Below are 26,782 nucleotides of genomic sequence, written 5' to 3'. Positions count from 1 at the left end.
GCTGTCCATCAAATACAAAGATACCAAGGTAGCGATGCAAGTACTGAATACTTAAAAATCCGTGAATAATTTTTATAGGTATAATAAAGCTGCACTGGTATCTATAAAGCAGATTAGCTATTAGAAGCATTAGAAAAAATTATTACCATTTTTACTATTTAAATAAATGACTCTCTGAAATGTGTTCACTGCTCAAATATATTCAGAAACAAATTACATATGCAATAAAATTTTATTTTAATTATTATAAATTAGATTTTATTCATACAATTTTTTGGCAATGCTTTTAAAATAAAACCAAGATAACATTTAGTTCTAACTGTACAATCCCCCAAAACACTCTCACCCATTCATATCCCTACATACACACCCACACACACCTCTACACATACCGGAAGCACTAAAAGTTCATCAATTGAAGTTTCTGGCTCAGTAGGGTTGTTGTCTGTTTGCTTAGGTACTTGAGCAATACTATTATCACTGCAACACAGAAAGGAAAACCATTAGTGCAGTTGGGTGATTGGGCAAAAATAACCAGAGCTTTGAATCATACAGCTCACCTAGTCAAAAACTTATTTATGTTTTCTGCTAGCTTTTCTTGAAGAGATTTGTTGCTTAATATCTTCTCTCTTGCATTTTCAATAACCATTTGCTGAAAAAAAAAATCAAGACTAGTAAAAGGCTAGAAAAAAATATTATATCATTGAAAACCAAATCAAACCAAAGCCAATGCTTTTTCATCCCAGCAACTTGGGAGACTGAGGTAGGATTAAAATTAGAGTCGGGAGTTTGAGTTCAATCTGAACAGCATAACAAGACCTCATCTCTAAATAAGTAATGAAAAAACAAAAATGTCACAAAAAACCCGTAGCAGTAGACAGGTATGATAAACGCAAGTAGAAACCCAAGCTCTGTGCCTCCTCCACATTAGACCTGAACACGGATTCTGCAGTTCAGAAGTGTTGCCACAGACCTTCACCAGCTTGGTCTTCACACATCTAAAATGCAGCTCTACACATTATTGTCACAATGCCTTTCATTAGCTGAGCCTGGTAAAATGCTCAATTAAATCAAAGGATCCGGCAATCACAAAGAATTTTTACTTGGTGCATTTGTCATGTGTGTGTTCTCTAAGTATTACTTTCCAGTTACAATTCTCTATTCAATATGCAATTCTATTGTTCTCAGATTCATATCAAAGTTCATAAGCACACATAACTATATATACATCAGTGTTTTTTAATCTGAGACTATTTCAAGCTGCAAACTTTGGGAAGTTCACTTACTTTTTCTACTGCAAATGCATTTGGATCTTGTAAATTCCTTATTGAAGAATGAGGTCCAGACGATGTGAAACTCTTCCTTTGTGATTCACTGAAATACATTTTAAGAGCTTATCTTTTACTATTATATTTAACAGACCACGTATATACATCTTGAGTTCATATTTTTTCTTTCCATAAAAACAAAGTTGTTAGAAAAACAGAGAAAGCATTACCAGACACAGATTCAAATGTAGTGGACTCGAGCTCTAATAAACAATGACAAACTACAAAGATGAAAAAGAAAAAAAAGAAACAAACAAAAACAAAACTTAAAAAAACAAAACTAGCTATGTGGTCTGAAGTCTATGAACTCTGTTACTTTTATCCTCTTCTTCATTTGGTACTGCTGGAGATTTAACCTAGGGCTCACACATGCTAATCACGTGTTCTACCACCGAGCTACACACCCAGCTCCATTACCTACATGATAAAATGAGATCAGCTGTATTAGTGGATTTACAGAAAAATAGTTAATTATTCATGAACTTTTATAATAAAATGGTCAAGTTTTTTGAAAATATTTTACTGTTTTATGTGGTTAAATCAGAAGGCTTGTAATAAAGGAGACTTTTAATTAAAGGAAGCTTGTAATAGTCAAGTCTTAAATTAGAGAGTACTTACAGTGAAAACTTAATTAAAACCAAAAACCAAAACTAACACACACACACAAACCCCAAAAAAACCAAAAACCCAAAACCTACTGGTTAACAGATGATCAAATAGATAAAAATTACTTATAGGGGCTGAAGAAATGGATCAGTGGTTAGAAATACACTATCTATTAAGGAATATCCACATGGTTGCTCATAACTGTCTGTAATTCCAGTTCCAGGGGATCTGAAACCTTCATAAACATACATGCAGGCAAATCACTAGAGCACATAAAATAAAAATAAATAGTCATTAAAAAAAATTAGAGCTCTGATCTCTTGCCCTGGCCAGTGGCGGTGCACACCTTTCATCCTACCACTTGAGCATCAGAATTAGGTGGATCTCTGTGAGTTCAAGGCTGGTCTACAAAGTGAGTTCTAGAACAGCCAGGGCTACACAGATAAACCATGTCTAAAAACAAAACAAACCAAAAAACCAAAGCCAACCAAACAAAACTTCAGGGGTGGGTAGAGGAGGGGTAGCAATCACACAAACAAACAACAACAACAACAAAAAAACACCACTCTGATCTCTCATTTTTTTTTTTTTTAAAGAAATACAAGCTGAAGTATAACAGGAAAATTTTTTTCTGGAAAAGACACCTTAAAACATGCTGGTATGACTGAACTTCATGTGTTCATGTGGACCATAAAACCAACATTACTTACATTCACTTAAGAGAACACTATAAATGACTAAAGATCATCTGAAACACACACATTACTCTGCACATCACTACAGAAAGTGAGTGAACAGTAAGATACACCATTGATTAAAAGACAACTGGAATTTAGTGAAGTCAGAATGCTGGAAAAGCCGTTTATGGAATGAAAGAACTTAATCTAGTCTTTTTACTTTACTCACAATGTAAGTATTCACTAAACTCTATTTTGTCCATCTTAAATGGCTTCTGGCAACGTGTCAAGCAAGTATAAGAAGTAATTACCTTTTACGCCTGCCAGGAGACATTAAACTGGTATTAGTTTTCCTTTCCTGAGGACCAGGTATGATATTTAAAGACTCTGCAGCTGTATTTTAAGAAAACACAGTAAGTCAAAGAAACACACATAAACTTGTAATGGCATCAGAAACATTAGAGACTAATTATTATTGTATACTAAAGTCCAGTAAACATTCACTGAGTAACACTTATGAGCAAGGCACGGTACAAGATAATAAGATCTATGCAATAACAGTACCTATACCTATAAGGTTTTACACTTAAAAATACAAAAGAAATATAAAAGAGAAAATAAGTATAAAATAAGTATCAGCTGAATGCTCCTAGTGTAGAACAGGATTTGGAGAAAGAGAAATGAACAATCTTTTTTTTTTTTTTGAGACAGGGTTTCTCTGTGTTGCCCCGATTGTTTTGAACTCAGATATCTGCCTGCCTCTGACTCTCCAGTGTAATCTTAAAGGGTGGCAATAAAACTACTCCTTAGAACCGAGGCATGAGTTCTGAATTCAAATCTCAAAGCACATATTAACTAGCTTCCTACTTCTTACTGTTCTGTACAAGTTTGTAGATAACAAGAATGATATTAGATCTTCATTTCTAACTTTATATCTAGCTTCAATACTCAGTTGGAAATATACAAAATAGTCAACACATAAAGACAGTTGTATATTGGGAAGACGTTCCAGGAGGACAGACTGGTAAAATATAATGTAAAAGACACAATCAGGTCTTTCCTATTATTACCCCCAAATTAAGAACTAGACGAATTCAAGGATGGACTTCAGTTTGATTAGAATAGGGAAGGACTGTAGCCAAGATGACTCCCAGATTTTAAGTCAAGATTTTTTTATTTGAAGGCACATAGCAGAGGATAATCTTAAATTTCTGATCACCCTTAGTGCTGAGATTACAGGTGAGCCAATTTTTATGCAGTTTCATAGTTACATTCTTTCTGCTGAACTATTTGAAGTCTGCTCCTTTTATAAGTTCTCTCATCTCTCTCTTGGGTTATGATTCTGTATTAAAAATGTAAGGCATTGTACTTGAGTAAACAGAACTTAAAGAATAAAACTTCAACTTACTAGTTACAGTATTTTGTGACTGTGACTGGTTGACTACTACAATATTTGATCTCACTGGATTTGAAATTTGACCAGTTGGTTTAACAGCTTGTGTGGCTACCAAAGGAGAAGTGGTAAATTGTCCTGAACCATAAGGTAAAACGAGTAACTCTGAATTGACGGGAGCTGCCTGAGATGCAAGCCACCTCTGTCGCTTGATTTCTGCAATTCCGTTTCTTGTTCGGGCTGAAACACATGGGCATCACAAAATTAACTCATTATCAAGAGGCATTTCAGAATCTAACCAAGATTCTATATGTTGTATAGCCTATACATTATATATAACATGTTAGATCTATAGATTAAAAGACAGCCTTGAAAACATAATATAGCTTTATGCAATTACTTCATGTAAAACAAACTAAAATAAATACATTGTACTTCACAAATCCCAAAATACAACTGTTCTTAGTAATTCATATTGATGTTTCCCAAAATTTAAGGTATTAAAAATTATGGATTAAGAATGCTAGTACTTAACCCTCAATTAGTAAAACTAGAATATATTTTATATGAATATACACACACGAAAATGTATATTTGCCTATGTGCATACATATATGGTTTTAATTGTTTTAAATTGCTAGGGATCAACCTCAGGACCTTGTACATACACTACCAGCTACGTATACCTCAAGTCCCCTCAACTATGATACATAAAAATGTCTAATGATTGTACTTAAAAAAAGCAATTTAAAAAATATAGATCTAGCACAAATGTGCTGTTAGTTAAAACGGTCATAAGATAGAGTGTGATTGCTTAAAGTTAAATACCAACCTCTCTGATGGGCGGCAAACCCTGGAGAACTTTGCATGTTCCTAACAAATAAAACAAAGTAGTTATTCTTTAAGTACTGTGTTTTAGATGATATATATTCTGGCTTAGTTATGGCCAGACATAATATAAATTATGAGTTAAAGGGTAATTGTCCTAAGATAAAAAGTCTACATGTCTTTTGGGGTATCCAACTGTGATTTGTTTTAGAAGAAAAACAGAATCATATAAATACCCATACAACACAATTTTGGTGATTAAACTTCTATTCAAATTGATAATTATGCACTGGAATGCTATGATATCAAGGTATAGTTTGATCTGACTTTAGGAATTTGATATATTTAAGTAAGCCACATATAAATAGGAATTCTCAATTCAATTTTGTAACATGATACTTTCCTATAAAGAAATCCTGATTCAAATACATCAATACTTTATAATCTCAGTTCAAGACATCCTGCTGTCATATTTATGACTATGAAATTATATTGATCCTCCATATATGTAGAAAAGTAAACTTAAAAGTTCATAGTAGACAGTAGTTATTTTTATTTTAGCTGTATTCATTTTATGTATGAGTGCTGTATCTGCATGTACACTTGCATGCCAGAAGAGGGCATCATATCCCACTACATTATGGTTGTGAACCACCACCATGTGGGCCTGAACTCAAGACCTCTGGAAGAGCAATCAGTGCTCTTAATTGCTGAGTCATCTCTCCAGGCACCGAAAGTAATTTTTATACTGTGAATTTTAATTACTCACTAACATTGGGTAAACACTCATAAGTACCGTGTTCTTATCTCATGAAATTTGTCAATTTTTATCAACAAGACCCATAAAAACTTAAACTGAATAAAGATTTTTAATACATAAAACCTTGGAGAAAACCTGAACTTGTGTAAAAGGAATCTTATGTAATAGTTTACCAAAACAACTGCTCCCCTCCCCACCAAAAAAACCCTCAAAACTAAATCACTTTAAGAGACTGAATTATAAAGGCCTATTTTTTGGTACGCAAGTGCAGTATGTGAATTTGGGGGTATAGGTGTGTGTGCAGATTTGTGGTACACTCAGTGTATGAAGGACAGAGGTAATGTTAGGCTGTCTTTCCATAATTTCTCGCTACCTTGCTTTTTTTTTTTTTTTTTTGAGACAGGATCTTTCACTGAATCTGAAGTTCACCAACTTGGCTAGGCTGGCCAGCGGCCAATGACTTTCAGGTTTCCAGGTGTTTCTTTCCCTACCAACCAGGCTGACGTTATAGGCGAGCACCACTGCGTACAGTGTTTGACATGGGTTCTGGGAGCCAAACTCAGGTGCTCACGCTTGTGTAGTAGACACTATTAATGACTGAGTCATCGCTCCAGACACTGCAAAAAAAAATCTTTTGAATTGTTTCCAAAGACAGAAAAAGAGCTAGGGAAAGAAATATAGAGACAAAACTACCAAATAAGATGCGGTTCACTGCCAGGGTGAAAGGATTTAGAGTCATTAGCCTAACTAGAAGATAAAAATGAGGCCTCTGCTATTTAGATGGAATATTCACTTGTAGCTTTTGAAGGGTTTTTCACAAGACTCTACCACTACATAAGAGATGCCAACACCTATCGCAGCAGAGCTGGTATACTTCTAAGGATGCTGAGACTAGCATTCTAAGGCTATGAACTAGGTAGATGGTAATAAGTATTCTACCATGAGAGAATACTAAAAGTAGAAAATACTAAAAATACTGAAAGTAGAAAATTACAGAAGGAAAGAATCAACTGAACATGAAGTCAACAATTCTCACATTGCGTCATTAAGAAACGGTTGTCTAAAGAATTTTATATATTGGTCTGAACTGTTTCTAAGTGGCTATGCAAAATTGAAAATGTCACTAAATTTCTATATATTGCAATTTCCTCATTTGTAAACAATCTGTTAAAGTATGTAACAACAACAAAAAAGCAGGGCACTGGTGGCGCACGCTTTTAATCCCAGTACTTGGGAGGCAGAGACAAGCAGATCTCTGTGAGTTCGAGGCCAGCCTGGTCTATAGAGCAAGTTCCAGGACAGGCTAAAGGCTACACAGAGAAACCCTGTCTCCAAAAACCAAAATAAAGTATGCAATTTGTTTCAAATTATTTCTATTAAAGACAAAGAACTTTTACCACCCTCTATGAAACCTTTGAAATTCTCAAGATGCTAGATGTGGATATTATAAAGATCTTATGTAGTTCTGCAGCCGAAGTGCATTTACATTCCTCAGCACAGTACCTGATCTGAGAAAGGGTGTGGTCTAGCTTCTTCCACAGAGATGACATTATTGTTGGGACTTCATTTGATGTTTCTAAATTGTAAGAGGAAATAAGCTCAGTTGAAGAAAATTCATTTTTCAATTTGAACAAAAACATAGATTATAGCAGGAAAATAAACAAAAACTTTTCTAAATTGTAAAAGTTCCACTGGCGATTGAAAAGTAAGCCTATTTGTAACAGTGGGAAGAGGGCCAATGAGGTGGCTTTATTTTCTTAAAACAGAGAATCAAATCCAATACTAGTAAAAAAGTCTAAAAAACTTAGAAGGCTAATAATTTTCTAACTTCTTTCTATTAGAAAAGGAAACTATAATTGTCAGAAACATTATAGAAACTCTTATATGTACAAACTTAACTGATATCTTTATTAAAAACAGTTGTAAGAATTACTTCTTACTGGGTTAAAGATTAAATGGGATACAATATGAAGCACCTAACATGATGCTTACATACCCAGGCATTAGTAAAGCAAGTTACTTTTCCTTTGGCTTTTACTTCATGATAATTAATCTAACAATAATAGTTTTGATGATATGAACTATGAGAACAATGTCAAGAAATTAATCACTAATTTCCTCTGAATCATGAGAAATTTAAACAATTATTATTTTATGTTCTGTTAACTGAGTCCATTTTCCGACTAAGTCCTGTGCCTAGTTTCATATTACACAGAAGATTAAAATTAAATTGTCAGTTCAAAATATTTTAGCAAGTATCAATGGTTGTTCATCATTATGATAAATAACCTAGAGTTCATTCAGCTTTATTTCATTTTAAAATGAGTTTTGGCTTATGCCTATTAGTTAATATTTGGAGTTTTAGAATTTTCTCAATATAAGCAAAAATAAATTGTTTCCCAGTAAAATATATCTTATCAGAATATTAATTTTTTTTCAAGGCTTTTTATGAGACTATATCTTAAAGCAATGACATCCAACTTCTTACCTTTTGCCTTCATGGCTACATATTCGTTTAAAATTGTTGTCAAGTTTTTTCCAAATAAGGACTGAAAAACGAAAGATCAAATATTACCAAACCATACAACTATCACTTTCCCATCATAAAAGCCAACGAAAGTCCTAGACTGCAGAAATCCAGTAAGGAAAGGGTAGAGAAGCAGGCCACCAACATTCACTAAAGGTATTTTTGACACATCTGACAGAAAGCACGCTATCCGTCTGAACTGTGACTACATGAGTCCTTATGTAAAACAAAAAGCACGGTTATAAAAAGCAGTTTCCAGTCAGGAGGTAGATATTCTGTTCTACTGTTTTAAAGAAATAAGGGCCCAGGTCTAACCTGAAAGCCAAGGTCTAACCTGAAAGCCACGTAAACCATGTAAAACTGAACTTTTAAAAATAAGTGTATATGAGATATTCTTCCTAAGGAGCTCTACATTTCTGTTAACCTACCTACATGCCTTCCCTATGCTCACTAAAATTCAAAAGTACTCTGTTAGGACAGTATGACCACATACTCTTGAGGTTATTAAAATAGCAAAGATTTTGGAACCAAGAGTTCTAATTTCAAAAAACTTAAAAGCATGTGTCAATCCTTTAAAATTTACTGCAAATTGTACCTATTAGTACAATTATTTTGGATACTATTGAGGACATATGTAATATACTGAGGAAGAGGTCGTACACAGGCAATTAGGTCTCTTTTCCCTCTTAACTTTCAATACTAGATTTCTTTTTTTGAGGGGGGGGGCACAGGGAGTAACAGGGTCTTACCACAAAACCCAGGTTGGTCTTGGTTTCCTGATTGCTGGGATTAAAGGAATATGGTACAGTCCTATATTCCTAAGTACTTGCTTGGAAGGTTAAAGTAGAAGGACTGTAAATTCAAGTTTTGTCTGAGCTACAGAGAAAGTTCAAGACCAATTCAGGTAAGTTAGGGAAAACCAAGCTCAAAGTAAGAAGTAAAAATGAAGCTGGGATATAGCTCAGACAGAGAGTGCTTAACCAGCACTAAGCTTGAGAAGGCAGAAGATTTGCCTAAGAAATCACTCCCTATTTTCTTCATTCTTTCTAAAAATGAATTGAACTTTGGGCGTGCAATTTTCCTTTCAAGACCTCAGTACACTTATCTGGAGAGATGGTCCAGGGGTCAGAGTGGACTAGTACTCTTTCAGAGGCCCAAGTTCAGTTCTCAGCACCCACACAGGACAACTTACAACTACCTGGAACTCCAGCTCCTGGGACCTGATGTTTTCTTCTGGCCTCTGAGAGCCCCTGCATACGTGTGTACATATTCTCACAAAAACATAAATACACATAATCAAAAAAAAAATTAAAGAGCCATCAGACATGGGCGCTGGGTATGAAATGTGATGTGAGTGCTTTGGAAGAGCTGCAGGTGCTTGAGCCGTCTCTCGTAAGTTCTGTAACTCTTTCAAAATGTTCAAAACTGTTTGGGGTATTCTAATCATCTTTTTATGTAAAAATTAGAACAATCCAAACAATTCACTAAAAAGTCACCCTTAACATACAGCTACAAGTACCACGTGAAATCATGTAATTCTAGAATATTCTTTTTATATATGGATAGCTACAAAAGGAAGTGACAATATATTTTTTTAAATTTTTGGACAAGGTCTTGTTATGTAGCTCAGGTTGGTCTAAAAGTAATGACAACTGTCCTGCATCAGTCTTCCAAAGTCTGCATTATAGATATCTACCACCTGACTAAATCTCTGTCTTCCAGCTATGTGAATTAGGCAGTGATAAGTCATGTTGCTATCTGCCATAGCTCACTTGGCTGATGAACGACAAGGGTCTTGCTATGTTGTCTAGGTTGTCCCTAAACCCTGGGTTCAAGTGATCCTGTGATTATTGTTAAGTTCCCAAGCAGATGGGACAACAGACACAGTGCTTCACATCATTAATAAGTTCATTTTAAGGCTTTGCTTTCCAGTCTTCTGTGTTGGTTAGCAATGAAATGTCCTATGAGGAATGAGTAACTCACCAGTAAGCAGGCTGGAATAAAACCTTCATCAGTACAGTGTTCTGCATATTCTTTTAAATTTGAGCTTTCCAAAATAAACGTCTGGCAAGTAGATGTGAGGTTTTCTTGTTGTAAGTAACCTAAATGAAGAAGAGAAGTTCAAATACTTCAGTAATTCTGTACTTTTGATAAGTGACTTTCAAAATGCTAGAGCATGTAAGAAAACTATTAGCAGAGCCTCAGGCAAACACGCTGGTGTTTTACAACCTTTCACTAGGTTGTGCTGCAGTATGAAGCAGGATGACTACAGTCATTGGCTCCTCCATAGGATCCAATTCTAGCTGCGCTTGTAAAAAGATATTTGACAAAGGACAATCATTGCATAATACACTTACAAAAACAACAACAACAAAAACAAGGAAATAGTAAGTAAGTGCACTCCACTACTCCATGGCTTCGACAATAACTAGGAGAGGGGATAGCTTATATTCATTTATTAGATTATTGAAACGCCATACTCTCTCAGTATCAATTACTTGTGTGTTTGACTATCTACTTCAAGATTTAACAAAGTGAACAGAGATCTTTGTACATTGTGTTAAAGGTCAGAAGAAAATTCTATTTTTCAATTTATAACCATTAAATTATATTAATATCAACAAGAACTTCAATTTTAACAAGTAAAGACTAAGAGGTTGTTAACCACTTGGCTCTATAAAAAAAAAAAAAAAAAAGCTGGTCCCCAAAATCCAAACAAAAAACAAAACTTAACTGTAACGGCAAATGTTATAAAATATTTAGAAAAACAAAAACAAATAACAAAAAGATAAACTTTTGGTCTTGAATAGAACAATGATATCCTGAAACAAGAAATCAAAGAAAAAGATAAGCTGATTTTCAACATTTCAAATTTCTATACTACTAAGGATGCCATCAATCCAATAAAATAACTTTTAAAATGGAAGGAAACATTTGCATATCAGATATCTGGTAAATGCCAGAAAGCAAACTATTTAATGAACTTGAAAGGGACAATAAAAAGGTAATCTAATTAATAAGTAAGCAAAAGCTCTGCAAAGAGGGTGATACTACAAACTCGTAGAAAGGCATTCAACTTTACTTGTCATTAGGAAAATGTAAAAGGAAAACCATTATTCAGTTCATACAAACCTGGACAGAAGCCTTAAACCCTTTATGATATGAATCACTCTTGAAACCACACTAAAGGAACTTAGGCAAAAAAAAAAAAAAAAAACCCACAAATATTTCAATTATAGGTGATGTCCAGAAAAAGCAAATCCATACATATAAAAAAGGTAAGTGCTGGAGGCTGGGGAAATTGAGAATGCCTATTATCGTATATATTTCCTGTTGGAGATATGCAAATGTTTTGGAATTAATGGTAGTATTGCTTATTAAAAATATTATAAGCTCTTCAATATTTTATTTTGCGTTAATTATTTACTGCCACGAAAAAAACTAATTGCAAATTCAGCACATACTGTATGAAGCTTTACTTGTTGCATCCTAATTTCATTTTAATTGTCTTAACCATTCCATCTCTTCAAACAAATTAATCTTATAAAAGTCCCACAAATAACAATGCTCTTATTTTAAAGCCAAATGTATACTGTATTGTTTGTTTGGGCAGCTCATCTTGCCTTATCCTAGGTAGTTTCAACTCATTCTTTGGTGTTTAACATAATTTTCAATTCTTCAGAAAACTAATTTTTCTATATATACCATATTCCCTTCGCTTACACTTGTCTTTTGTAATAACTCTAAGTAATCCCTTACATTACTTATCCTAAGTGTACTTATCTCTGTGTTGGTAAAATACAGCAAGCAAAAACATTTTTGTTTGCCTTAATAAATGACAGCTAAAGTTTCTTCTTATTTTAAATTTTAAGAGTTTCTTCACTTGAAAATGTACCCCCCCCACCCCAGGGTTTCTCTGTGTATCTGTGCTGTCTGTAACTCGCTCTTGTAGACCAGGCTGACCTCAAAGATATCCACCTGTCTCTGCCTTCCCTGAGTTTGGGATTAAAGGAATATACCATCACCGCCCAGCTGGAAATGTATTTTTTAACACAGTTTTAATTAAAAACAAAACAAACAAAGGCTGGAGGGGTGGTTCAGAGCACCTGCTGCCCTTCGAAAAGACTGGGTTCGGTTCTTTTTCTTTTCCTCCTCTAATATTTATTTTTATCTCATGTAAATTGGTGTTTTGCCTGTAAGGATGTCTGTGTAAGAGTGTTGAATCCTCAAGAACTGGAGTTACGGACCGCTGTGAGCTGCCATGTGGACATGTGGATGCTGGGAATTGAACCCAAGACCCCTGGAAGAATAGCCAGTGTTCTTAAAATTGCTGAGCCAATTCTCCAGCCCTGGCTTCAGTTTTTAGCACTCACATTGTCCAACAAACACCCTATTCTGACTCCCTACATCCACTAGGCAAAACAGCCAAATAAACAAACAAAAACAATAAAAAACCCACTCCTGATGAGATGGCCTATAAAGCCATTATATGACTTCCAAAGAGGAAAGAGCAAGGAAAAGGTCATCTCATTTTAGCTTTTGTCTTGTAGCTAATAAACAGGTTTTCTTACTTCTAACTTATGCCTTAGATGAAGAAAAACAAACATACAAACATAAGGTATTTTTTTGGAGCACAAGAAACATTTAGAAGCATAAAAAAAGAAGAAAACAAAACAAAACAAAAAACCAAAAAAACCCAAACCAAAAAAAAAAAACCCAAAAACCACCGAAGCCAATAACAACAACCCCCTTTATTTCAGATACCCTACTTTAAAATTGCTACTATCGAAGATCACATTTCAGATGTATTATTACATGAATTAAAAAACAGGTCGGGCCGAGCAAAATAGCTCAGTTGTAAAGGTATTTGTTTCATAAGTCTGAGGATTTGATTTGAACCCTGGGCCCACAGTGGAAGGAGGTGCTGACTCCTGAAAGTTATCTTCTGGCCTTCACACCTGTGCACACTCACTCTGTCCAATGTTTCCACCTTCATCTCTCACACAAAATAATACAATTCAACTACAAAAAAGAATTTTTCCCTGCTTGTGAAATATAACCATTGAAAAAATGCCTCAGTTGGTATTCCCAAAGACTATGGAGGAAGTGAAGTGGCACCAGGATTTGTGAACACCAAGTGGGAACACACACAAACCACTGGAATCACCTTAGAATTCGGACAGTGAGAACTTTTCTTTAGATTTTGGATTAGATCCATCAAATAATTTTCTTTCATGGTGGGGAGTTCTGAAAGCATGAATCACCTAGATGTATTCAGTCACTTGAGAATTGTGACAGGTGGTGGTCACTGTGAAACAGGACTCGACCAAGATTTTCCTTCCTGGAGAATATACATTCCTAAAAAGTGGTATCATCCTAAAACAGGGTAGAAACTGCTTATGAGGGAATAGAAAAATTTAATTTTTGTGCACATACAAGAGATATACATCTAATATAAAAAGATGTACAGTTTACTTGTGACATTAAAAATATATGAGTGGCGGTTAGAAAAAGTCTACAAAGACTCCTTAAAGGGCATGACAGCGAAGTGAAGGCTGAATAGCAATGCCCTAGAGAGAGTAATCTAGTTAATTCTTCCACCCTAAGAAGAAAATACAATCAACTATGCTAGAATACCTTGGGGAAAGAATATCAGATACAGTTCATGATACATTCTAAGTGAGTACGTGCTTACAGAGCATATTAGAGAAAAGGCTGTGTGAAAATGCTTGTATTACTTCTATTTGTTAAAGAAATGCTCAAGTTATAGTCACCTATAAATACGGGACACATTATGTTCTACTCTTAAAAATATGCTTTAGTAAAATATGAGCTTTTATTTTTGGCTAAATTTGGTTAAGTTCTACTTTGTCTTAAAGTTCAAAAACAGCCGGGCGGTGGTGGTGCACGCCTTTAATCCCAACACTCAGGGAGGCAGAGGCAGGTGGATCTCTGTGAGTTTGAGGCCAGCCTGCTCTACAAGAGTTAGTTCCAGGACCGGCTCCAAAGCTACAGAGAAACCCTGTCTCGAAAAACTAAAGAGTTCAAAAACAATATAGGAAATACTTGAAAATATTCAACAATGCCATTGTTTATATTGTTTATGAGCAGGCTACAAAACACCTGCTTACCATCATTAACCACTGACCACAACCAATTGTCGATCAAACGACAACTACACCAAGGTTAAAGTTTGGAAATCATAATTCCAAGAGCTTGGCGTTTTGAGGGAAAGACAAAGGAAATCTGAAGAAAGCAAGAACTAATGCCCCCTTTGTGTAAATACCCCTTCATGTACTCATTCCCTAGCAATATTGGTGGTTCAATGTCCTTGGAAAAAATATAAATTATCAGAAAGATAACAGTGTTCTAAATGTAGTAGATCGACAAGATAAATCCATAAATTATGATTTACGAGGATTTAGAAGATAGAAATAATTTATGAAAAGCTAAAAGTAATAAGAAAATAGGAATGGCTCAGTTCATGAGAAGATACAGACTCAAGAATTTACTACCTGGCATGAGAAAATCATTCAAAGCTTTAAGAAGGTGTTGATATGTCCTGATATGGTTGGGAAATCAAAACACAAACACCCCTTATATATATGTGTAGGAATGTATTTGCCTAGTATAGATGCTGAATAAAAGATAAAAATAGTTAACGAGATTCAACAGGAAAGACAAAATGGTTAAGAACCATGAAAAACTAGACTGGTTTATCAGTCAAAAGTGTGTATTACTCTTCCGAGGACCCAAGTTTGATTCCTAGCACCCACTTCAGGTGGCTTACAACTTCCTGCAAATCCAGCTCCAAGGTATCTCTGACCATACACCTGGAGGGAGTGAATACAGGTATTACTCAAGATATAGAATAATCAAAATTGCATTAATATCTGTCTCTAACATAAAAGTAAATAAAACCAATGGTTCTTAATCTCTTAAGAATACGTCAATCCTGGTCCTGTTTGTTCTCAAACCAACTCTTCATTTTCCAGGACTCTTTTAGAATAGAAGCTGGATTTCAAACAGGCAAAGTTACCTGGCTCACCTGTCAGCTGACGTCTGGCTAAGTTTGCTAAAATGGCAAGTGCTTGTTCAGGTTGGAATTCAGGAGGAAGAAGCCACATTCCCTGATTGCCTCAAGAATCTCTTCTCTGACTATCACTCCCCTATCAGATAGGTTTTCAATTCCATCTTCCCACACAGTTGCCTCTGATTGCTTTATACCGACTTGTCTCCTGGATTAGCATGGCTTCCTGCTGTGCTAATCTATATGCTGTCTCACCTAAGATGTTCGGCTTCTCAGCTTTTGTTTCACTGGTGTAACCAACTCCCTCATTAAATCCTAACACATTAAACATACAACTTAGTTTCTGGTTTCTTTTCTGAATGGATGCCAACTCACGCAAAAAGTTACCCTACTTATGAAATTGAAGAAAATCTGAACCTTTTAACCATGAAAGTAGTTTTCATACATAGAAAAAAAAATCATCATTTTGGTTCCTAAGAACTCTTGAATCTAAGATAAAGACTACTTGAGAAAGTTTCAATTTAGGAAGTAAAATTTTAGAGGTGGATGGTAGGGATGGTTGCAGAACAAAGCCATGTAACTAATACTATAAGCTTATAAATTATTAGAATAACCAATTTTGTTATGTGTTCCTTACCAAAAACACCGTTATCTACAAACACATCTACTTTAATAGGACCCAGGAGAAATTACTAACTGTAGCTATTGGAAGAACTTTCTGATATTACATTTGACTTGAACCTTTAATACAAGTGTATTAGGAAAAAGGGAAAGAGAAATATATAATATTTGAAGCAAGTTTTTTTCTGCTATAGCCTAGCGACAATATTGAGAAGATGGGCCTGGGTTGAAAGACAAGTAGAATCAGCTCCACAGAGCACTTTGTGTGGCATATTAGTAAAAGCCAAACTGATGAGCTAGAGGCAGTAAGCGACAGTTTCAAGTATCTTGGCCTCTACAGTATTTTGAAAATTTCCATGAAGGCAATAAATAACAGGCTATGGTTAAGCAGAGAGCAGGGAGATGAGTATTGTAAGCTGAAGAATTAGAGGAAAATGAATTAGTAAAGCAACTAAGCAACACGTGATTTTACAAGGTAATCTATCTTGTAAGTAACAAATGGCATAGGAAAACGTGAGATGGGGTTCAGAAAAAATGTTTTGGTGTTAAAGGGTTAAAAAACAGAGGAGTGAATGCTAAGGGAAGAAAAATTACCTTTTCCCTTATGCCCAGAAACTGGCAGCATTTGGAACATGAAAAAACAACAACAAAAACGATGATGACGACAAAAAAACCACAAGGGACCAAAAGAGAGGGCTAAAGATGGCAGGGCACAGCAGAAGAGTCACAATCAAGCAGCAAACCGTTGATGTAAGTTTACATACGTAAATGATAACTAAATCACAGAACTGATAGTAGGAGGATGTTTTGTACACCAAGAGTGTCTCACTCTCAGAACCTGTGGTAGACCTGAAACAGGAGGAAACATGTATCGCAAGTGGAGTACATAGAAAGAAATCATGATTTCAAACCAGAAGGGAAGGACGGTCCCCTGGAATTGACGACACCGAAAAGAAAATCTGAATAGTGAAGATGCTTTTAAGGTTGAAAAGCCAAGACTTGAGTTTCTAGCCACCAAGAGAAAAATAGTCCCTAACTAGCTTGTTGGGGGTGGGGGGCATAAGCACAATTACTCCAATTAGAAAAATCCTGTCATTTCCTTAAGGTTTTCTTAACAGGCAGAACTTTCTCCTGGGGATACACTGACAGTATGTAGAGGCATTTCCTCCTTACATCTGCGGATGATTGGGGAAGGAGGCCCTAAAGGGTATCTAGTGGAGAGAAATCAGGATTGCTGCTAAACAGCTCGTAAGACGGGAACACAGGAAAACCACTACAAATAATTATCCACCTTATAATGTTTATATCGCAAAATTTGAATAACATTTTTTTTTTTTTTTGCGACAGGGTTTCTCTGTGTAGCCCCTCACTCTCTTGGAACTCAAATTCACAATGATCTGCCTACCTCTGCCTTCCAAGTGTTGGTATTATAGGCATGGGCCACCATGATGGGAAGGCTGAAAAATCTTTTTTATGATTATGACCACGGATTTTATTTGGATAGCCAGACTTCTAAAAGCCACAGCAATTCTTACCCAAACAATAAGAGGGGGTAAAAAGGATATATTAATACATACTTTTCATATATCCCCAATAAATTTAAAAATTACAAGATAGCTAACTTTAAAAGTTACAAATATAAATCCAACTACTCAATTCTGATGAAGTAGGGAAAAAAATGAACATTCAGAACGTTAAGTTTTAGTGTTTAAGGTTCTCCAAAAATGCGCAGTGGAACCATTTAAAGTCACTTAATATTTCCTGCTAAACGTGCTTATCAAGAACCCCAGGCAATTTTTATTTTGTTTTATTTTTTTGAATAGGACTAGGCCAATGCAAATGTTAGTAACGGTTGTGAAAACTAGGGAAGGATTTACCAAATTTGCACCAATTTCATCTAGAGATGTCGCAAATGATGTTTCAAAAAGTCACTGCCCAGTTTTGAGCCAAAGAGGCACTTGTTCCCAGCAGTACAATTCCTTTTATTCTTTCAGAGGGCAAACAACGAAAACTGTCTTTCACATAGACAATCTACCCCGAGCGCCCAGTGGTGTATACGAATGAGCCTTTTTCAAAAATGGAGGAAAAACTCGGGCTAGTGAACGTGTGCAACCAGAAGGCAGTCGTCCGACTCCCCGAAATATTTGCTCAAGAACATGAAAAACGGCTGTTCTAAAATATGCAAGTGGCGTTTCAAGCCTCTCCGGTAAGGGGTATGGAGAGCTTGTGACCCGAATTCCTAGCGCTAATGTCGGGTTCTGGTTAAGGGCGTTGGGAAAGTCTTTCCACAAAGCTGGGCGGCCGGGGAAGCGCTTTTTTTGTTTCTTTCCTTTTCCTTTTTCGGCCCCAGCTGTGACAAGGGGAAAGGGTGAGGACCAGCCAGTCCCGTCCATCACGTAGGCGACACTCTTCCAGGGGTCCCAGCGGGCCTGGCTCTGCCTTGGAATCCAGGCCCCAGGTGTTCCACGCCGAGCTTCTCTCTCCGGCTGCCCCCTCGCCGCGCAGCTCGAGGAGGGGCATCCACGCCCCCGGGCTTCCGAGGGACCGAGCACCTCCGCCGGGCTGAACTTGGACCCGAGGGGGCGACCCCCCAAAGCTTCCCCACCCCAAGCAACTGTCCCTCCCGCCTCCGGTCTTTCTGTTCCCTCCATCCCGGTCCGATCACCCGCCCTCCGGGACCGGCACTTACCCAACACCAGCCTGGCTACATCCGAGGGTAACAGCATGATCCGCGCTGCACAGGGAGCCGCCTGACGGGGCGAGAGTCAACTCAAAGCAAACACAGCGACAGCCCCGGCACCGCCGCATCTCCCGGTTCCAGTGGCGGCACTGAACCCGCGGCAATTCGTCCCGCCTCTTTCGTAACACACCAACCAATCACTTCCACGGGAGACAGAAAGGCGCCGAAATGAAACCCGCCTCCGTGCTCCGCCGAATTGTCGTCATTTCCGTCCCCGGAGGGGCGGGGCTAGCGAGGACCGGGTGGCCGGGTGTGGGACCGTCGGCCCCTGGGCGGTGTTCCCGGCGCGAGGTCGTTCGTCATTGGTGCGCCGCGCGCAGGCGCCTTTCCTCAGACCCGGTGAATGTTTTGAGAGGGACGAATGTTTTGAGTCGGAGAGGGCGTGATCGCTGTGCGCACGCGCGCACCGTGCAGCGCCTCAGACGCCTTCCTTTGGGGACCCACGCTGCACGAACTTGCTGCTTTTGAACCGGAAGCGCGAAGGCGAGCTTGGAGAACCAGCTGTGGGGTCCGTGGCCGCGGGAAAAGGCGAAGCGACCTGGGTTTGCACTGGGAGACAAAATGCAACGGTAGGAGCGCGGAGTGAACGCCGGGGCTTCCGTGCGGAAAAAGTCTCCTCAGACCCCCATCCTCGGCTCCGGAATGGCCCTGGACGCCTCTCACCTCATCTTGCCCGGCCGACTGTGATCTGCTCCCCCTGGCTGCGCACCCCGCTTGGAGTGAGCCTGAACCTTCCCTTCTGCAAGTCCCCTCTCCCCGTCTGTCGCCGTAAGGGTTCTGATATTTACATTTAAGCTACAGTTTCTTAAAAAAGAATAGAGGTTTGTGGTTCAGAGCGTGGACTCGGGAATCAGTCTGAGTTCAGTTTTTATTGTCAGCTGTGTGACCTGCGCTGTCTTCTGTGGGAAGGTGCGTGGCAGCCCCAAAGAGTTAACCGCTGGGCCCCTCCGTCCCCGCCACCTGGCACGGATAATTAACCAGCTACCTCTCAAGGCGATAACGTGAGAGGAGAGCGCCGCGTTAGCCGCCGAGGGACTGGCTCTGTGGAAATTGAGCCTGATGAGTGCTGGACTTCGCCAGATGTTAATTGTTCTGCACGATGGTAGCGGAACTTTCCGACAGGAGGAAACGCTTAGAGCGTAGGCTTCTGGAGGTCCAGAGCGAGCTCTGTTACTGAGTGTTACAGATTTTGAAGGTTTTCAGCCACAGGGAGGGATAAGAGCAGAAAAAGGGGACAGAGAGAGAGAGAGAGAGAGAGAGAGAGAGAGAGAGAGAGAGAGAGAGAGAGAGAGAGAGAGAGAGAGAGAGAGAGAGAGAGAGAACGATCCAAATAGACTTATGAAGCTATCCTAAGGGAAAACGGTAATAGGATGGCCGTTACACTGAACATTTACTCTCTCTCTCTCTCTCTCTCTCTCTCTCTCTCTGCCTCTCTGTCTCTCTCTCTCTCTGTGTGCGTGTGACAGAGGGAGAGACAGACAGACATACATACTGGCATCATTTTCTCGTTTAGCATGGAGGAAGCAGCTTTGAGAGGTTAACCAGCATGCTCCAGGGTGGATACCTGTTAACTGAGTGGACTTGCAGCGCACAATACAAACTAAAGAGCCCAGCCTCTTGCAGCCCATGCTAGCTGTCAACTCACAGTCTTGCTGCCTGTCCTCCCCCAGGCCTGGGAATTTCGAGGTGTGCTGCCATCCTTGGCTGAGCCCTGTGCTCCTTGCACTAGCCTAGAAAGGCATGCCAGAGGTGGGGTTGTTTCTGGGAAGATGACCTGTAATTGTCACTGTCAAATTTGTGGCCACATCCACTGGATTGAAAGCAAGCGTGAATTTGTCAGTTCCAGGGCTTTCGCTTAGGAGACTATTTCAGTTAACTGTTGGGAGTTGGAACTCTGTTCTCTGTTTTTGTGAATAGAGTTTGTTTACTTGATAGCTCTTATCTCGTTGACTGACTTTAGCTCTGGAGCTGGCACAACCTGGCATCCTTCCGTTCCTTTCACTTGTGCTCCTTATTCATTTTAGAGCGTTTTGGCTCCTCCAGTTTCCTTCCCTAGAATGTTCACTCTTTAGTTCTTGTAATTGGCACCAATTCCGATCTTGATCTTATTAAACCTCCTTTGATACATGTTCCTATCAATTTATCTAAAATATAAACTTGTTTTTTTTTTTTTTTTTTTGCAACATGAGCTTTTATACTGCAATCTGGTATTGAACTCAATATGAGGATCACCTTAAACTGATCTTCCTGCCTCTGCCTCCTCACGGGTGGTACTACATGCGTATCACACTCTGTTCATTCTGTTGTTTTCTACTGTAGTTTTTGCTTCTTTGAGGGATATGTTACAATTGGAGCTATGCATTAATATTTTTGTTGTCATCATTTTCCCCAGATGTCTCCCAGAGGGGAGGCTTTGTGTCAGTGTATTTCATTTATTTTCTTCCTGTTGCATATACATGCCTAACAAACACTGTATATGTGAAACAAATATTGTTTGCACTAATCAATAAATGTTTTCTCTTTAGAGATAATACTGAACTGTTTTATTTTCTTCAAAATGTACTTTATTCTGCTATACAAAGCACACATTTGGGAAGAGCATAATTTTAATATATTCTAAGAAAATGTCCTATAGAAATGTTACAAAAAATTATTGCAGCTTTGATCATAGTCTGCCTCTGGGTGTACAGTTAGGTTTAAATGTATAGAAGTACTATAGTGTAAAATAATTGCAGATTTATAGCATAGCCAGTTCTCAGCACCAAATAAGCCAAAATAAATGAAATTAATTGCGTATATTCATTTTTATTTACAGGTGAGGATGTATGATCTGAAATTTTAAACCATGAGTCTAGCACTTAACGATCTGCTCATTTGCTGCCGACAATTAGAACATGATAGAGCTACAGAACGAAGGGTAATAAATTATTTGAAATTGTTTTTCTTAAAATAAATGTTTGATATGTAACATGTAATTATTACATATATTTTTTTTTAATTTTCAGAAAGAAGTGGAGAAATTTAAGCGTCTGATTCAGGATCCTGAAACAGTTCAAAATTTAGATAAGCATTCAGATTCCAAACAACAAAAATATTTGAATTGGGATGCTGTTTTCAGGTATCCTCTTTGATTTTGTTTTACTTTCTTTTTCTGTTTTGTTATCCCTTATATTGTTTGATTTTCTTCATTGTGTGTAATATAGTAAGTTGGCACTTGGTTATCTAAAATAATTTTAAAAATTCATAGAGAATATTGAAAGTTTTAAGTCATTTTTTTCAACAAAATGCTTTAGATATATGTCATTTAAGATCAAGAAAGAAGCTGGCCATAATGGAATTTCTGTAATACTGTGTTTTTGAGGAAGGAGGTACATGAGTTCCAGTCTTATCTGGTCTGCATAGCAAGACCTTGTCTCAAAGAAAACAAGCAACTGATTAAGAATTCTGTTCACTTTGACTAGTTTATACGGATTTGTTCTAAATTAGATTTATAAGTAGTAATAACTGGGCAGTAGTGGTCCATGCCTGCCTTTAGTCCCAGCACTCTTGAGGCAGAGGCAGGCATATCTCTGAGTTTGAGGCCAGACTGGTCTACAGAATGAGTTCTAGGACAGCCAGGACTATACAGAGAGACCCAGTCTCAAAAAAAAAAAACCCAGAAAGAAAATAAAAAAGTAAGTTATAATATTTGTTTATCATTTTGATTGTTGCTGATTTTAAGTATCTGGCATGTGCTAAATTATACTAAAGCAAATAAAGTAAATATTAGAATACTTTCAGATTAGCAGAGTTTAAAAATACTTGTTTGTGGCATAGTTTATACATTTTTATATTGAAACTTCATTTTTTTCCTTAAAAACGTATTTTTTTTTGTTTTTATGTACTAGTGCTCTGTCTGCGTGTATGCCTGCATGCCAGAAGAGGGTATCAGATCCCATTATAGACGGTCGTGAGCCACCATGTTGTTGCTGGGAATTGAACTCAGGACCTCTGGAAGAGCTAGTACTCTTAACCACTGAACGATCTCTTCATCCCTAAAACTTTATTTTCAACCGCAAATTTATTTATAACTAGAAACAGATATTGTGAAACTTTTGGGTGGAAAGTTTTTGAAAAAAAAATTGAAAATATTTTTGTGTATGTAAGTAAGCGCACACACGCGCACGTATGTCTTTATCAAGTGTATGCAGGTTCCTAGGAGTCAAAAGTGGACATTGGATACCCTTGAGCTGGAGTTGAAGTAGGTTGTAATCTGTTTGGCATGGGTGCTGGGAACTGAATTCTTGTCTTTTGGAAGAACAGTAAGCACTCTTAACCACTGAGCAATCTCTGCAGCCCCCCCCAAATGTGTTTTAAATTTATGTAGAATATTAAAAATATATCTGAAGCTGGTATGGTGGTATAATACCTGTAATCTTGGTTCTTGTGAAGTTGATAGAGGAAGATAATGAGTTCAGTTCATTACAAATAAAATAATTGCAGTAAAGAAAGGTGTTCATATTTCTTTATACAATGTTATATTGTCTTAGAATACTTCTAACAGATAAACTTATTTATTTATTTATTTATTGTTTTTTTTGGGGGGGGGGGGACAGGATTTCTCTGTATGGCCTTGGTTATCCTAGAACTTGATCTGTAGACCAGGCTGACCTCAAACCCAAAGATCTGCCTGCCTCTGCCTCTAGAGTGCTCCCAGTTGATAAATTTCTTATCTCTTGATTGATACTAAACTGTTTCAATTCTAAATGCATATGGAAAAATGCATGCTTGTTGAGCATTTAATTTATTTACAACATTATAAATATAGTTATTTGTTTTTATATGCTGATTAGATAGACCATATTTGTACCTAATAATCTTGGCCAGCTTTTAATATCTTCTAGCCAGTCTTTATTTAAAGACCAGAAATATTACTTGCTGCTTATAATGTAAGGAGAGTTGAATTCCTCAGTAGCATTCTGAGCAAGCAGGTGAGGTGACGGACAACCTTACAGTTTACAGGCTTAAAACCTTTGCAAGCCAGGCTTTATATTGATTTTGCACCTTGTTAGACCTTGGAAAATATAGTTTCAAGTAACTGGTACAACACTGTGGTTTAAATGATGTTTTGGGGGAAGGCATACAGGAGCCTTTTGAATGATAAAATTATAAGCGTTAATGAGAATATGCATTTTTCTTCCAGGTTCCTGCAGAATTATATTAAAAAAGAAACAGAATGTCTGAGAACAGCAAAATCAAATGTATCAGCCTCCACACAGACCTCCAGACAGAAAAAGATGCAAGAGATCAGCAGTTTAGTCAGATACTTCATCAAATGTGCAAATAAGAGTAAGCAACATTATGTATTACACACAGATGTAGCATAAATCTATCTTAATACAGCAGCATAAAAATTAAGTACTGACTGAAATCCTAGCACATACTGACTCTTAGTACTGTCGGACCAAAATTTGGGGGAATTTAGCATAAAATCTTTAATCTCCAAAATGGAAAGGTAAAATTATTTCTTTAATTCCCCTCTGTCTTTAGATGTCAGCAGAAGTGTTGTCTTAAAGATTCAGTAAGCATTTTGAAGCCGAACAGTTTCAAAGGTGTAAGAGCCTGGTAGGGTAGTGAGATGGCTGGGCACCTCAGTGTGAGTCCCACAAGCAAGCTGTCCTCTGACTACCACACATGTACATGATGAGGGTGTTTTAGTACATGTGCGAGCCATGTGCACACACACAAAGTAAATAATGAAAAATAAAATATAAAATATAAAATAATATTAAATATAAAAATAATAAAAAATTTTTAAAGGATTTTTTTAAAAAAAATCTGTTTCTATTACTCCTTCTACCTTAATTTCTCAGACTTATCTATTTATGTATATGGGTATTTGGTCTGCTTATGTATAAGTGTACCATATGATATGTTCCTAGTACTTGTAGATAGAAGAATCTTCTGGAACTGTAGTTCTGGATGGTTATAAACTATCATGTGCATGCTGGGAACCAAATCTAATTCCTCTGCAAGAACATTAGATGTTCTCCACTGAGCTATCACTATAACCACTACAAATTCTTAAGTGATATACCAAAAACCTAGTCATTATTTCAGATGATAACACTTGATGTATTTGAAAATAGTTATAGAATTCCCATGTTCTTTTTTTCTAAGGTAAATGTACCCAATTCTTCCAGCTCATGTGGACTTGTTTTTATTTTACTCTCTTTAATGTTCTTCAGTTTGTTATTTCTCTCAAAAAAGGCGGAACTTGACTTTGTAGTATAATCTAACTGACATAGTCTACAGCATATTTGTTTCAAGTTTGCTTTGTGAAACAAGGTCTTTCACTTTAGTTTAGATTTGTGATTCTGCTGCCTCAAATCTTCCTTGTGCTGTGATTGCAGATTTGTGCCCCCATGATGCATTTATTTATTTGTGTGTTTGTGCTCATGCCTATATGTGATGGGTGGGTGCACTCAAGTGTTCTGAGGACAACTTTAGCTGTCATTCCTTTGGTGCCATCCACCTGTGTTTTCTTACGGAGTTTCTTGTTGGCCTGGAGGTTGCCAAATAGGCTAGGCTTGCTGACCAACAAGCTGCAGGGGTCTTCCTGTCTGTCTTCCTCAAGCAGAGATTACAAGTGCATGCCACCATGCCCAACTTTTTGATGTGTGGTCTGGCAAAGGAAACATGGGTCTCTATGCTTGTAATCAAGCACTTTACTAACTAAGCTGTCGCTCCAGCATTTATTCATTCTGAGATAATGCTAGCGTTCTTGTAGTCAAAATACAGTTGTATATTGTGCTGTCATTTAAAGAAAAGAACAAAAGTCAAGTCCTTTTGTGTGTATGTCACTGATAAACCTCATATTTTTCATCTTGAACTTATGTATAGTTGTGTGTGTGTGTGTGTGTGTGTGTGTGTGTTTGTAGGTAGATGCATATATGGTACTGGGTGCTAAGCCTGAGGCCTTGTGGGTGATAGATCAGCTCCTCATCGCTGAGCAGCATCTCTAGTCCCTACAGTTGATATTCTGAAGGATTGATTTTTAGAAACTTCACTACATTTTCTTTATTTTGTATACATGTATGTGCATTTGCCATGATGTGTTCATGGATGTCAGAGGACAACTTGTAGGTGTTGGTGCTCTCCTTATACCATATAGTCCTGGGGATTGGACTCAGATCTTCAGGCTTGGCAGTAAGCACCTCACCAGAGAACTGACTTACTGGCCTCAGGAATGACATTTTTGAAGCAGAAATGCAGGACCATCATAAGCTTTTGCAAAGAAATGGGTTTTTTTTTATTTATTATGTATACAGTATTCTGTCTGTGTATATGCCTGCAGGCCAGAACAAGGCACCAGACCTCATTACAGATGGTTGTGAGCCACCATGTGGTTGCTGGGAATTGAACTCAGGACCTTTGGAAGAGCAGGCAGTGCTCTTAACCACTGAACCATCTCTCCAGCCCCAGAAATGGGTTTTACATAACACTGAAAACTAGAACAAATATCATTTGTTGAGAGATCTCAGACTTTGTACACTTTACGAATAAGGATGTCGATTTGTAATAGCAACTTTAGGCTAAATATGAGGCAAATCCATTGTGTAGCGTGATGGCTCAGCAAGTAAAAGGTACCTGCTGCCAGGCCTGACAACCTGTGTTTAGTCCCTAGGAAGGTGGAAGGAGAGAACTGACTCTCACACGTTGTCTTCAGACACCTGTGTTCATGAGTTACAGACATGCACCACCATACTTACTTAAATTTTTTATTCTTGTTTTTTAATTTTAAGACAGGGTCTTGTTAGGTGGTGGTGGCGGCGCATGTCTTTAATCCCAGCACTCAGGAAACAGAAGCAGGCAGATCTCTGTGAGTTTGAGGTCAGCCTGGTCTACAAGAGCTAGTTCCAGGACAGGCTCCGAGCTACAGAGAAACCCTGACTCTGAAATAAAACAAAACAAAACAAAACAAAACAAAAAAGACAGGGTCTCCATGTGGCTCAGGGTGTTCTTAAACTTTTTTTTAATTAACATTGTTTTCATTTATTTTACATACCAACCAGTTTTCCCTCCCTCCTCTTTTCCTGTTTCCTCCACAACTCTCATTTATCTCCTTCTCATCCACTCCTCCTCCTCCTCCATTCAGAAAGGGGCAGGCTTCCAGCGGGTTTGAACAAAGCTTGGCACATCAAGTTGAGGTAGGACCAAGGTCCTCCCCCTTCATCAAGGCTGTGAGCTAATCCAGCATGGGGAACAGGTTCCCAAAAGCCAGCTAAGCGCC

The 26,782-nt window shown here is 37.7% G+C and overlaps 2 protein-coding genes across 8 annotated transcripts in view; one reads left to right on the top strand and one right to left on the bottom strand.

Annotated features, from left to right (window-relative positions):
* The window catches only part of LOC119810316 (protein NPAT), a 40,564-nt gene extending 21,973 nt beyond the window's left edge, over positions 1-18,591 (bottom strand). For both annotated transcript variants that reach the window (XM_038323735.1, XM_038323736.1), the window contains exons 1-10: positions 18,460-18,591; positions 10,103-10,221; positions 8,081-8,141; positions 7,096-7,168; positions 4,837-4,877; positions 4,020-4,244; positions 2,923-3,004; positions 1,287-1,374; positions 561-652; positions 393-480 (exon numbers count right to left, since the gene is read on the bottom strand). In XM_038323735.1, coding sequence (XP_038179663.1) covers positions 393-480; positions 561-652; positions 1,287-1,374; positions 2,923-3,004; positions 4,020-4,244; positions 4,837-4,877; positions 7,096-7,168; positions 8,081-8,141; positions 10,103-10,221; positions 18,460-18,496 — 906 coding nt within the window. In that variant the 5' untranslated portion in view covers positions 18,497-18,591. The remainder of the gene's footprint in view (positions 1-392; positions 481-560; positions 653-1,286; positions 1,375-2,922; positions 3,005-4,019; positions 4,245-4,836; positions 4,878-7,095; positions 7,169-8,080; positions 8,142-10,102; positions 10,222-18,459) is intronic.
* Positions 18,592-18,948: 357 nt separating this feature from the next.
* Positions 18,949-26,782, top strand: part of Atm (ATM serine/threonine kinase) — a 105,459-nt gene continuing 97,625 nt past the window's right edge. For 5 of the 6 annotated variants that reach the window (XM_038321748.1, XM_038321747.1, XM_038321745.1 and 2 more), the window contains exons 1-4: positions 18,949-19,079; positions 21,326-21,427; positions 21,516-21,628; positions 23,693-23,838. In XM_038321748.1, coding sequence (XP_038177676.1) covers positions 21,356-21,427; positions 21,516-21,628; positions 23,693-23,838 — 331 coding nt within the window. In that variant the 5' untranslated portion in view covers positions 18,949-19,079; positions 21,326-21,355. Of the gene's footprint in view, positions 19,279-21,325; positions 21,428-21,515; positions 21,629-23,692; positions 23,839-26,782 lie in introns of all 6 variants that reach the window. The other variant, XM_038321746.1, reaches the window with a different exon arrangement.

The sequence above is a fragment of the Arvicola amphibius genome, chromosome 3 (assembly GCF_903992535.2).
Source record: "Arvicola amphibius chromosome 3, mArvAmp1.2, whole genome shotgun sequence".
Lineage (NCBI taxonomy): Eukaryota > Metazoa > Chordata > Mammalia > Rodentia > Cricetidae > Arvicola > Arvicola amphibius.
This window is presented reverse-complemented; position numbering and strand designations above follow the sequence as displayed.